Here is a 12,863-nt window from a genome sequence, read left to right as displayed (position 1 = left end):
CGAAAGCATAGAAAATGTATGCCGTGAATTTGTACAATGAGATACAGTACAATACAGAACAATGAGATGACCTTATGTACCTTCTATGGTAAATTGTTCTTTCTTTAGGAATTGAAGCAAAAAAAAAAAGTTATGCAAAGTCAATGCTCATTGATTTGACATTAGATGTGTGTGTTTCCAAACAATTTTGGTTGGACAATTGTAAAAAAGAACGTTTTGTTCTGTGGTTGCAGTTTGGTGTGAGTGGCCTCACCAGCTTCCTGGAGTTCACCGACAACGGCACCAACCCCAACATCTTCTTCGAAATCCTGGGAACAAACTACGGAGAGGACCGTGGGCGAGGATTCAGCAGGGTAAGTCAATAAACCACTAATCATGTCTGTACAAACAGCATGAGTGGATTTGCATAAGTCCTCATTTACCTGCCTGCTTTTAGTTTGATTTTGTATTCAGTAAGTGCAGCCCTGCTTCCTTTTATGTTGCCCACTTTAAGATTGTGCTGCTTCTTATTTATTTATTTATTCGACGTGGCTTATAGCGAGCATTAGAGTATTATTATGTAGTTCTTGTTTTGTTTGGCTACTTGTGTTTATTTTGGCTCAACAACTCGCCTCTCTTTCAATGTTAATTGGATAAATAAGAGACATTTACATGAGGTACTTTTATACTTTTTTTTTTTTTATACAAGTATTTGTGCATACATCGTCACAGCACTATTTTGATTGCATTGAACGCATTGAACAGTTCTTTTTATTAATATGGTGTGGTTGAACAAAAGCTGTACACTACGACCGTGGATTTGACATAGAACTACTGTGATGGGATGACATTGAGCTTTATTTAAGCTGTTTTCTAAGACAGGGATCACCAAATCAGAATTCAAGCCAATTCCACTTACTCAAAAGTATTTGGAGAGTTGACATATACATGAACCTCTGAAAACCTACTGGCCCCAGCCTGGCCCCCTCAGTAAAATTGGTCTAGAACCGCCATTGCATTGACTGCCAGAAGTCTGGAAACCCATTGACATTTAATTTTCTTTTTTAGTGTGTGCTTATTGTTGTTATTGTGAGTGGTATTCTCAAAATCACTAAAACAGCACACCACACCCAATGATATCTTCAACAAAGATTGCAAGTCTCCTCCTGGAAAAAAACACTCTTTACACACTCCACTGCAGAATAATCACTCTTGATAATCTTGCAAAGACATCCGAGAAACAAGCCATTGCAGACTGATCTGAGAGGGCGGGCGAGTGTGTTTCGATAGGTCCAGAGAGTGCAACAGCACACACACACACACACACACACACATACTGTAGTTCCATCCTCCATTCCAGTTGTATCAGTGTGGAGATAAGGGAAGATGGTGTACTGAGCAGCATATCTTCACAGGCGAAAATTAATCTGTACATCACGGCATGATTACAGGAAGCCCAACTCGCCGAATGAAATTGCTTAATTACTACTGTGGTAATCATTCCCCTTGGTTAATAATTTTCATCTTTTATTTAATAACATGAATCATGGAAGCAAGTGACTAAAGACGAGTAAATATTGCTTTAAGAACGTCTCTACGTTAACTCCCTCTAAATGCGGGTGAGAGTGTTGCCTTTTGATGCTGCATCCATAGAAACGCAGTTCAGACGTGGCGTGTAACATTTTATTATACATAGCTCTAATTAAGAGTTTCTCTTCATGCATGACTGAGTTGTAAAGTACCATGGAATTCACCCGTCAGAAACCTGTTTGCACGTCTGCTTCACAATTTTGAGCTTCATGGTTTTATTTTACACTGTTTTTCATGTTTGTTGGCTAATTTGTACTTGTAATCATTTGAATGCAGAGCATGGCCAAAAGCATTTTTTAACTCCGGCTGCTTTTAGAGTGCTTTACTTCTCTGACTCGGTGATCAATTTCATCTCTCTACTCCACTGCCGCATGTGGCCAAATTTATTCCCATTCTGCACACGGCTGCATGCTGAGTAATGATGGTTGTCTTGTAAAAATATTAACAATGGCTGCATCCTGAAGCCTTTTTGCACACTGTGCTTGCAGCATTAGCGTTTTTTGAATTATGGACAACAGGCTCCAAGCACTGAGATGTTGATATATAAAGGGTCTGTGTGGGCAGGTTGCGTTTATGATATGATAATGTGTTTGTGCACGTTGCTGTACAGACACGCATGCACTCTAATTATGGCTATTAATTCTCAGGGTACTAGTTAAACTCATCTTAAATTCATGTTTACTTTTTTCAAGTTAGGCTGGCTATATACTGCTGGTCTAAATGCGTAATTCAGAGTTTATGTTTTACAATGGTAACTTGAAGTAACGTCAAGGCATAACATACATGTACCAATCAATCTTTTGATCACATGGCAGGGAAGCTAACACAGCAGTCGACGTCTTGACTGGGAAAGGTTAAATATTTAGATTTTATTTAAATTTACCATGTTTTGTGGTTAAAGTAGGGAAAAGTACACATTTACTTAAATTTAGATGCTGGTCAAGTCCTGATTCTCAAAGGTGACATTCTTTGTGGACAAATGTATAGATTATACTTTACTTAAACGTTAGCATCAGTACTGATATGGTTCATGCAGCCGAATTTCCAAGTGGAAAAAAAAGTCATTTTACATTTTGCATCACTTATGTAATTGATAGTCGACTGTTTTACAAACCTGACTTTCCTGGTGGATGATTAAAAAAATAAATAAATAAATCAGCTCCGCATCAATTGAACCAGTGGTTGAGTAGTGGATCCGTTAAGTTGTTGGCTCAAAGTCAAGTTGCGTGAAGTGCTCTGAGGGATTGTATTCCAGAAATTGAGAAACTGCTGGTCGCACTCCAAATAAAAACTATAATTAATCCACTTAAATCCTAAAAGTGAAGTCATGTGGGATCCATTGTGGTTGTCTACCGCATTCTAGCTTCTCTTGAGCACCTCACTTTTCTCCTCTTTTTCTTCTTTTGTCGTTCTCATCCAATCCTCTTTCCATCCTGTCAATCATTAAGCGCTCTAACATGTCTTCTGACATTCATTGCCATCATACTTCACCCTCATGCATAGACTTGTCAAGTGCCGGCAATAATGGCAGGCGACATCTGAGATCGGTCATAATTATCACCAGTACACTGGGCTAGAATTGGCTTTCTGCTCCATTAGCTTCAGGGGCTATATGTGGCGGCCTGTGCATTCGCTTACATGTAGCTACAGCGGCGGCAGGGGCCAAGTCCCCCCATGTGTAATTGCTTTGTTAGATATCCGTGCCATCTTAAATGACTTCCGAGAAGGGGCCAGAATGACCTCACATTTATACATTTGAAGTATTGGCACAGGTAAGTTGTCGCCGAGTAGGTGAGACAAAGGTGAAGGGAGAGGGAACAACTGTTCAATCAAGGAGTGGAGGAAGAGAGGTGGAAAATACAACTATATGTACTGTATATGTATAGTGTAATGTAGTGTATACTTTATAACAGCAAAAGATGATTCAGATCAGAGCTCTCTTTTCACACTGTGTGGTGGAAGTGGGGCAACTGCAATTTAGTGCTTCATATAGATACGCTATTCAACAAAAAGAGGGTTGAAGCAAAAAAAAAATTGAATAAGCGCCTCTAGTGATTTATTTCATTTCCAGCACAAAGGGCTCTCTTACATAAAAATTAACGTTCAGAGACGGCCTAACAGCCAACCAACAATAAATGCAAGAACAAATTTTTTTCCCACACTTGAAATGGTAACATTATTGAGGCACTCCATGCCATTCCATATCAACCATAATTATTGGGCCTACTCATGTTGTCGTAGGCCTATTTGCCTTTTTTTGTCGAATTTTTGAGGTTGTACATTTTGCTCACATTAAGCCATTGTAGTTGTAGTGTTGTTCATTTAATTGACTTTCTTAACCTGAGTTGTACTTGCAAGTGGACTCATTTGTCAATGTTTCTTCCATTTAACAATCGGAGGTGTTGTAGATCACATCCAATGACTTTCCTAATCGACAATTATCTACTTTTCACTTACAATTACACATTGCGAGTGTTGTAGTTCACTTACATGACAAATGCAATTGTAATGTAGTAATTCACAAAAATAATCTAAGAGAACAAAAAAAGTATTTAAATGTAACCATTGTCATTATAATGGTTTTACTGTACACTTGGACAAGCCTAAATTTGTAACGTTACTTATTTATGTAATAAAGTGTCTATCTATCTAGTGCTTAACATTGAGTCGATTTTTTTTTTCCTAACTAAGCCAGTTGAAGAAAGACCTTAAGTGGTATTAGAGCCATAACATTCTTTTTCTCACACATTCTCCTTCAATTGGAAGAGTGACCCTCACAACTGCACTGTTTTTAATTGGGGTCACCTTCAATTATCATCTGTCCTTTGATCCCTTTAAACTACTGCACTGTATTGTAGAGAAATGAGAACATGTGGCACTCTGGAGACCCCAAGAAAAGTTGACTCATCTCGTGAGAAGCATTAGGAGTGCTGAAGGATTGAAAGACGATATTTTAATGTGGCGGCTTTGCGTAAAATGCATGCAAAGAAACACCCACAAGCCGACAGATGTACAAATCTCCTGGCTTGTTTGGAAATGCTAAGCTAACCCTTTTGGCTCTGCATGGCAATTAGCGTCATACTACATGACCGTCAGTAGGCAACACAGAGGGCAACTACTACACTACACACATGCAGACACAGAGGAGCTTCGGACAAATTGCTGTTGACAGATTTGTTTTCTCCCCTCCCTGATGAAGATGTAACGTACAAAACGGCTCCATTCATTTTCATAAAATAAAAGTGAGAGCACATTTCCTCCAGCGATGTATACTGTAAATGTGGGCCTATAGATGGGAGTCAAGTAATATCTATCTATCTATCTATCTGTCTGTCTGCCTGTCTGTCTGTCGAGGGGAAGGGAGGGAGGGAGAGAGAGAGGGAGGGGGAGGAAGGGAGGGGGGAGGAAGGGAGAGTGAGAGTGAGAGAGAGAGTGGAGAGAGATATTGATTCCTTGCTTACATTTAGCAAATGGCAGTGTATTGGTTCATATCGCTGACAAATTCAAAATATTCCTCACATTTAGAAGCTGGTAGTGTCGTGTTTCACATTGTTGACTTCCCTGTGATTTAAATCCACTGATTTTAAGAGGTATACAAGCTGTGGTTTGTTTTTGAGGGCAAAAAAAATCAATACCTGCCTCCTCATCAATTCAGTGCTGAGATTGTTAAAACAATAATTGTTTTTTTGTTTGTTTGTTTTTTACCCAATAGAACACGAAACTTAAAGGGCAGATCATATTTTATTAATAACATCAAATACACCGCGTTTGCTTACAGGAAAATAATAATTATCAGGTGTTAAATTAATACAGCCTTTTTTTTTTTTAAGCAAAGCATGCGGCTAGGTTACAGCAGCCACAGGCATTGAACAACAAACAAAGTGAGGGTGTTTGGAGTTGAGGGGGTTGTAAAGCTCCGAAGGGCTAAAGGGGCTAAAATTCTTGCTGTTAGGGGTTTTTCGGGCGACCACATGAGGGACAATGCAAGTGGAACTGATTATTACAATTATGTAAAAAAACAAACAAAAAAAAACAGTCCTACAGGGTAATGAAAGTGGAACGTGAGAGTCACGCACAAAACCAACAAAACACGTACGTGAGAGAGATACTGGGCTTTACTAAATGAGACACAGTCAGTTAGAGGTGACGTTAAATAAAGCAGAAAGAGGAACAACGCCGATGGGGTGAACATGTGAAAAAAATAAATAAATAAATGACGGCGACAGAGAAATCTCCCCCGTTCCCTTCCTGTGTTCCAGCCTGTTTGGGAGATTTGCATACATCTTTATTCAGTGGGCCTTTCCCCTAACTGCTAGCTTCGGTGGAAGATTGGAGAGAGCAAGGGATGGATGAGTTACGAAGGCTAAGAAGAAGGCAGAGATTCCTGTGAACGATGCATGGATTAAAGTTAGACTGAACACAAGCGCAAAAATGAGGCAAAGAAAAGTTGTACCCATGAATGAAAGTTCATCCATTACATTGGACAACTTTATTGATTACATCTTCAAAATGAATGGAAGCCTTATGCGGATTAGCGTCATACTGGGAAAAAAAATTAAATCGCATACTAAAGACAACTCGTCCGTCTGAACATCTGGGAAATTGTTGAATTGGGGGAATTTTATCAGAATTTTCTTGATGATCATGAACCAAGGACGAACCAATGGGATTGTCTTGATAAATGTGCGGATCATTTTTAAATGTTGTTATTGTTGTTGGTCATTAATATTACTACTATTTTTTACAACGTTTAACAACCAGACAGCCTAATGTTTCGATCAGACCAAATGAGGCGTGAGCGTTCCACCTCACTTTATTCACTGGAAATTGATCGCGGGAGTTTGTACGGCATGTGGCTGCTGCATTCGTACACACCGGAGAAGGTGAGCGGTCGGCAACTATTGTACAGCATTTCAGCAAGTCTTTGTTTTCTCCTTCAGCACCTTTTTTTCCCCCCTCTTTGAGTTATGTGTCCCTTAAGCCTTTGCAGTTTTTGCGGCAAAGCACCTCTGACAAAAAAAATAAAATGAGTGAACATGAAAATCAGGTGCCTGGTGATTGTGCTAAACACTACTGCTCCCTTTGCACAGTTTAACCGCTTTAAACACATAAATCATCATCATCATTTTTGTCACGTTAGAAGTTTGTTGGAGTCCATTCCCCACTAAATCTTCACCAAAATCCATGATTACAATTGGCAAAAGGCTGAACCTTACATTTCGCCATAAACGACTTCCTTACCAGACAAAAGCCAAAATTGTATTAAGCGTAGGCAATGGTAGTAGTAGTAGTGGTTCCCATACCTCACTTTTCTCTCCGACAAAATTGACTGTGCTTCAAATATGCCAGTAATAAATTAGGGCTTCACGAAAGTGCCTTTCCTAGTGAACAGTCATGAAAATGTGACTTCCATGTAACCATTTATTGCATTGAAGTTCTCAAAGCTGACTATTGATGCACAAAAGCCTTCAGTTTACTTCCATTTAGCTGTTAATAAATGGTGGACTGGATTTCCTAATGAACAAAGTTGTTTGTATGATTTCCGACTAATTCTTCACATGGTTTGTGATTTGTGATTTGTTTATTGCACAATGTGAAACAAAAGACCTTGAAATAAAAAATACATTTCTACATTGGTTGTGTCGTGTTGGACGTTCATCATGTACACAGTCCTAAATTTACTTAAATTTAGCCAATGCTAAACCAAAACATTCTGAGCACACAAAAGTAAATATTTTGACTGAAATGCAGCCATGAGCAGTGTAATGTAGTGATTTACTCTGCTCACTTTTCTAATGGATAAAATCCTATAAATGACTTAAATGTTGACTATGAAATGTCCCACAAGGCTGACTTTGTAGTAGACAAAAGCCCAAAATTGCATTTTCATTTTATTTTGTTTCTTATAGCAGACTTTCCGATTGGACATGAATTTACATTTTACTTACATTTGCCCATTGACAGTCCGTGTTTAACCTTCCTGACTTCCCCAAAGCGAAAAAAGTTGGAATTCTATTTGCATTTCATCATAGGCAGTGTGGTGGCTCGCAGCTGAATTTCTTAACAGACAAGACATTTTTGTCCTATTTCCCTTTTCATTTACGTCCACAATGTACAGTGTGATCTAAGTAACCTTTAACCAGTACTCGATGGCGTTTTCCTCTTCCAGCGAAAGGCGCCAGTGTTGCAAGCCTCTCTGAGCCTCCCTCTGTCGGTGAACAATCTGGAATACCGTCTGCTTCCTTCGTTGAATTTGCGCTTGAGCATCCACCGGCTTCTTCCAGCACCCGATTGATGTCAGCAATTTGTCGTAGCCGGAAGGTCGCATCACATCACGAACACTCACACTGACCAGCAAGTCTTGATTCTAGTCAACCACAGGACAGCAGACATTAGACGCTGATTGAAGCTGACAAAATGCCTCTGGTGTCTTTTGATCTGCTTAAGTGTGGCAGTATTTGCAGATTAAAAAAAATCTTTATTTCCAAGAGGGTTTTTATTTTAGGACATTGTTGGTATGGCTTTCCCCAGATACCATCAAGGACAAAACTTGGATTGACATCCGGTTCCCTTCACAGGCTGGTTAAGGGGAGATCTTGCATGATGCTTTGTCATCATTGCAATTTACTGTGGTCCACATTCCACTACAGTGGCTCCTAAATTTACAAAGAAACCAATTTACGAGGCTTTCAAGGAATGAGCAAGCCAACCCTTTTAAACAGGACAAGCAGTCAATCTTAAAAATATAAAATGAGAACACTCGATTCAAACTTTAGGCCCTGATTTTACTACTTGGCCACGCCCCTTGACTCATTCAATCCAAAAAACGAACCTTTTCAAAAACGTAGTCCCCGCCTCCCAAAGACGTATTTATACGTGTTAGCCTTTTTTTTTGCGTCATACTAACGTGTTTTTATAGCATTAGAACGCAATATTCTGTTGGCCTTGCAAAATCCAGAAAAATGCTGGGATTGAGGGGTTTCTGCCAGGGAAAATGGCTGAGATTAAATAAGTTAATGGTACACATACAACACGCGAACACTTTATAAAACCACTTTATTATTCAGGTTTATGTTGTTTTTTATATACTACGTTGCTTTCTTTTTTATTTTTAGTTAAAACTGTGCAACAAAAATGTCAGGAGTTTGACAAGGTTTGGAACAGATGGGGAAACTTGATTTGATATGTGAGTCAATGGAATTACAAACTTGGTTACTGAACAAATAAGGTTGGCACAGTACTGTTCAGATCGGTTCCAGTATTCGGTTATTCGGATATTTGGATATTGATTTTCCACTGCCTGGTATGTTGAAATATCAAAACCCGAGCAGGACCTGGATCAGGGCATCAGTGAGCGACTGGGGAGTCTGCTGGGACATGGTTGGGTGTTTCTGGCAGACCTATTAGTCCCCTGGTATCTTTTTAGTGCTCTTGGGCTGAGCAACTTTTGTAGTCGGGCAGCACCTAATGTGATCATCATCCCAACTTTTCCACTTTTTGTCATGCATGTGTCTCAAGATTGCCAGTAATTCATGAGGCTTGTTCTCCTGGAGCATGACCTTCGAGACCTGGATCAGGGCATCATGAGATCTTTGGTTGAGTGTTCCAGTATGTTGGTCTGTCTGGGAAAGATTTGGCATTTCTGAGCTAACAAAAGGCTTACCTGTATATCAGGGCATCAGCCCGCTTCAGGGGAGTCTTGTGAGGTGTGGCTGGAGGTTCCTGGTCTACTGGCCTGTCACCTGCTCTTTCTTGTGTGTTTGACACAATGCTAGCAAAACACTGCAAACCTTTACTGCAAAGTAACTGAGGCTACAAATGTTGTTGTGCCTCCTGTCAAAGGACATTGTGATATAGATTTACTTGTCAGATAAAAGACTATGGAATGTGTTTTATTGTAATACAATTTGGAAAAAGGGAGGTGTAGGTTTTTGTTTGTTTGTTTATTAACAATTGCGCATTGTCACACAATGCCTTCGGTGAGACATTCATTGTTGGGTCGTTACAAACGCGGCAGTCATGCAAACAGTGCGGAGTAACACCAAACAACTCGCCTGGCAGTCACATGCACTTCTCTCGGTGTTATGGCAAGCTCGGAGAAGTTTTATTCCCCAGATGCTCGGAATCCCATTGCACATTGAAGCCCAAGGCATACCGTGTGCATGCGCATGCGTGAATGTGTTTTTTGGTGTGTGTAAAACTCTGATATATTCACCAACATTGAGCTAAATGTTCCCCTTTTAAACTGAGCATGACTTTGTTTTTACTCATACACCCATCAGCATCTGTAAAAGACAACCTTACGTTTCATCCGTTTTCTATAGTTATTTTTTCGAATTTGGGGGCGGGGGGTGGCTTTCTAGCAAAATAGGTTCAAATAAAATGGCATGTCGTTCAACGTGAGGCAAGTTCCATGTCATGTAAATTAGCAACTTAAGTCTGACTGAGCCAAGTCATGTGACTCAAGTCCCCTAATTATGCAAACGACAGGTGCAATTACAAATATGTTGCTAAGGGAGAAGTCAACCCATACATTTTCTTTACAAGAATATGTTTACTGCATGCCTACTTGTCAAAACATGGCACTCTGATTAATTTGTTTGTGGAATATCCACCTGTTTTTAGTCATATCAGGGGGCGGCCATTTTGTCACTTCTGTCGACTGGAAATGAGATCACAGTTGCTCAGGACTCAGGTAACGACCAATCATCGCTCAGTTTCAGAAAACAGGTGGGCCGTCATTGATCGTTTCCTGAGCCTTGAGCAAATGTGATCAGTCGACAGAATAGACAAAATGGCTGCCCCCAGAAATGGCTAGAAGTGAGTGCATTTTTCTGCTCCACGCATACTGCGCAAATATAATATTAATCAGAATGCCATGTTTAGACTAGTGAAGGCGGATAGAACATATTATTGTCAAGAATTTTTGGGGGTTGACTTTCCCTTTAAAGAAATGACGATACATGTCAGTACAGCGCCACAAATAATTGGAGGTTGCCCGATGCAGTCGTCTACAACAATGCATGTCTCATCATGCCACTACATTTGATGCTTGATGACAGTGAGGCAGAGAAAGGTGGATTGACGGATGGGGGGCGATGAAGGCCTAATTGGCTGTGGCCCGGCAGTAAATACAGGAGCTAGCGGCGGGTAACGAGGGAGTGATCAGTGAGGAAATAAAACCAGAGCTGGCCGACCGTCAGTGTCTCACACCAAGGTCATGTCCTTATGTTAGACACGCCATGGCTTTGTGAACGGAGGCCCCCATTTTGTCCGCTGATGGAGAGAACTTTGAGGGAGACGAAGTGCAGTAGACACCAAAGGCCTGATTGACTCCCACCTAGCTGCTGCTAAATTCCGTCCGTGTTCACTCTAACAAATTGGGAGTGCTGTTGGTGGATATGTTGCATATGATCCACTAAGACTTTGGTCTCAAGGCTTGACTTTGTCCGATTCTGAATTAGTAAATGTGGAATTTAAGTGTACAAAATCAGTCAGCTCAGATTTAATAATTCACATTCCATGTGCTAAATTAATCTTTTTGTATATTGAGCGGAAACCTCCTATGAGCAAATTTGGTAAGTTTCCATTGTTTTTTTTTTTTTTGTTTTGTTTTTTGTTCACAGTACTCTTGGTCAGTCCCCATGTGGTTCTAATATTTTTTCAAATTATCCACCAATCTAACGTGTTGAAAATGGCTTGTTCTCTTTGACGGTGCATTTTTTTAGGGGTTTTCTTAAAACTGGTGGTTTGGGAGCTACGTGGATTCTGCCCCATTCACGTAAGCGCCCACAATCTTTGAGTAAATTGGGGCCCTGATAGCCGTCGTGGCGACACAGACAAACATGTCATTGAGTGATGAGAATATGTCAAAGTAGCAGGTGGCACTCAGTTTTTCAATTAATAGTACTTCATGATACATCCTGATAAATATATGGCATGTCTCCAGAAAGAGACAGCAGCTGCCGCTCTCCGACTGTTAGGCTAATGTTTGACGTTCCAAATGACTTTTCCTGAAAAAGCACTACTTGATTCTCATTATCCTATTTTTCCGCCCTCATTTTATGAACGTACTTGTAATGTTAAGATTTCGTTTTAACGGTACAAAATAGTTGATTCTCCTAATACTGTTACTTTGACCTTTAACATTCTGACTTTTTGATCTTAGTCATGTTCATTTCTTCATTTTTTTTCTCACATTTTCACTTTTGGCTTTTTTTTTGTTGTTGTTGTTGAAAAGACCTTTCACTCCTGAAATTCCGACTTGATTCTTGTCACATTGTCACACTAATTTGGCATAATTTGTTTCGGTAATAAAACACATTTATTCTCATAGCATTATGATTTTTTTTCTCAAATATTTTCGTAAAATTAAGATTTTATTTTGGTCACATTTGTGCTATCTTACAACTTTTTCCATGTAACATTGACTTTTTGTTGTAACATTACTTTTTTTAATGTTATAATACTAGTTATTTCTCTTAGCATGAAAACTATTTGTGAAACATTCCAATAATGTTATCAGAATAATATGACTTTTTTTATTTGAAGGATGTCTGTCACTTATTATTATTAGACAATCTCATCAAATTACAAATTATTCTCAACAACATACAACTTTATTCTCATAACATTTTGATTTAGTTCTATCAATTCGTGGAACATAAATGTATTCCTGTTGTCTCGTCATTACAACTCATTTTTTTTTTGTACATCATAACTTAGTTTCATTTTCATAAAACTCAATATTAAAACATTTTTACCCTCATAGCATTGCATCCTGTAACTTTATTTGTAAAGCTTCAATTGTACATTAGCGTACAACTTTTTTCTCATCATATTATGACTGTATTTGTTTTACACATGACATTTTTTTCTTTCTGCTTTGTTTCTTATTTACTTACTCTTGCGACTTTTTCTTGTAAAGGACCTTTCGCTATCAACTTTGTGTTTCATCCCATTCTCATAACATTCCTACTTAATTCTTATAGAATGATGTCTATTTTGGGTTATTATCGACTTTATTCATGGGTGTTATTAAATGTAATTTACTTGAGAGTAGGTCTGTATTCCTGCAAAATTACATTGGTTTTCCATCCAGGTTTGAGAGAGAAAGAGAGTTTATTCAGATTTACAACATCAAGTTACCCGATGAAGAGCATTATAATATATGGACTGAATAAATATTAGCAATGCTTGTCTTCTTGGGCAGGCTTTTGCATCTCGAGGCCAATCTCGGCCACTTCACTCTGCCACCAATCATTGGTAAATATTGGGCTCCAGCTATTTCGAAA

At 39.1% G+C, this 12,863-nt stretch overlaps 1 protein-coding gene across 6 annotated transcripts in view; it reads left to right on the top strand.

The window, feature by feature from the left end:
• The window catches only part of grid2 (glutamate receptor, ionotropic, delta 2), a 444,752-nt gene that overhangs the window by 308,007 nt on the left and 123,882 nt on the right, over positions 1-12,863 (top strand). For all 6 annotated transcript variants that reach the window (XR_015843122.1, XR_015843125.1, XR_015843126.1 and 3 more), the window contains exon 8: positions 234-353. Coding sequence is in view for 2 of the 6 variants with exons in the window: in XM_088295450.1 (XP_088151576.1) it covers positions 234-353 (120 nt within the window). In the remaining 4 variants the exon portion in view is untranslated. The remainder of the gene's footprint in view (positions 1-233; positions 354-12,863) is intronic.

The sequence above is a fragment of the Idiotropiscis lumnitzeri genome, chromosome 1, assembly GCF_059441095.1.
Source record: "Idiotropiscis lumnitzeri isolate Australia: NSW breed Sydney's pygmy pipehorse chromosome 1, RoL_Ilum_1.0, whole genome shotgun sequence".
Taxonomy (NCBI): domain Eukaryota; kingdom Metazoa; phylum Chordata; class Actinopteri; order Syngnathiformes; family Syngnathidae; genus Idiotropiscis; species Idiotropiscis lumnitzeri.
This window is presented reverse-complemented; position numbering and strand designations above follow the sequence as displayed.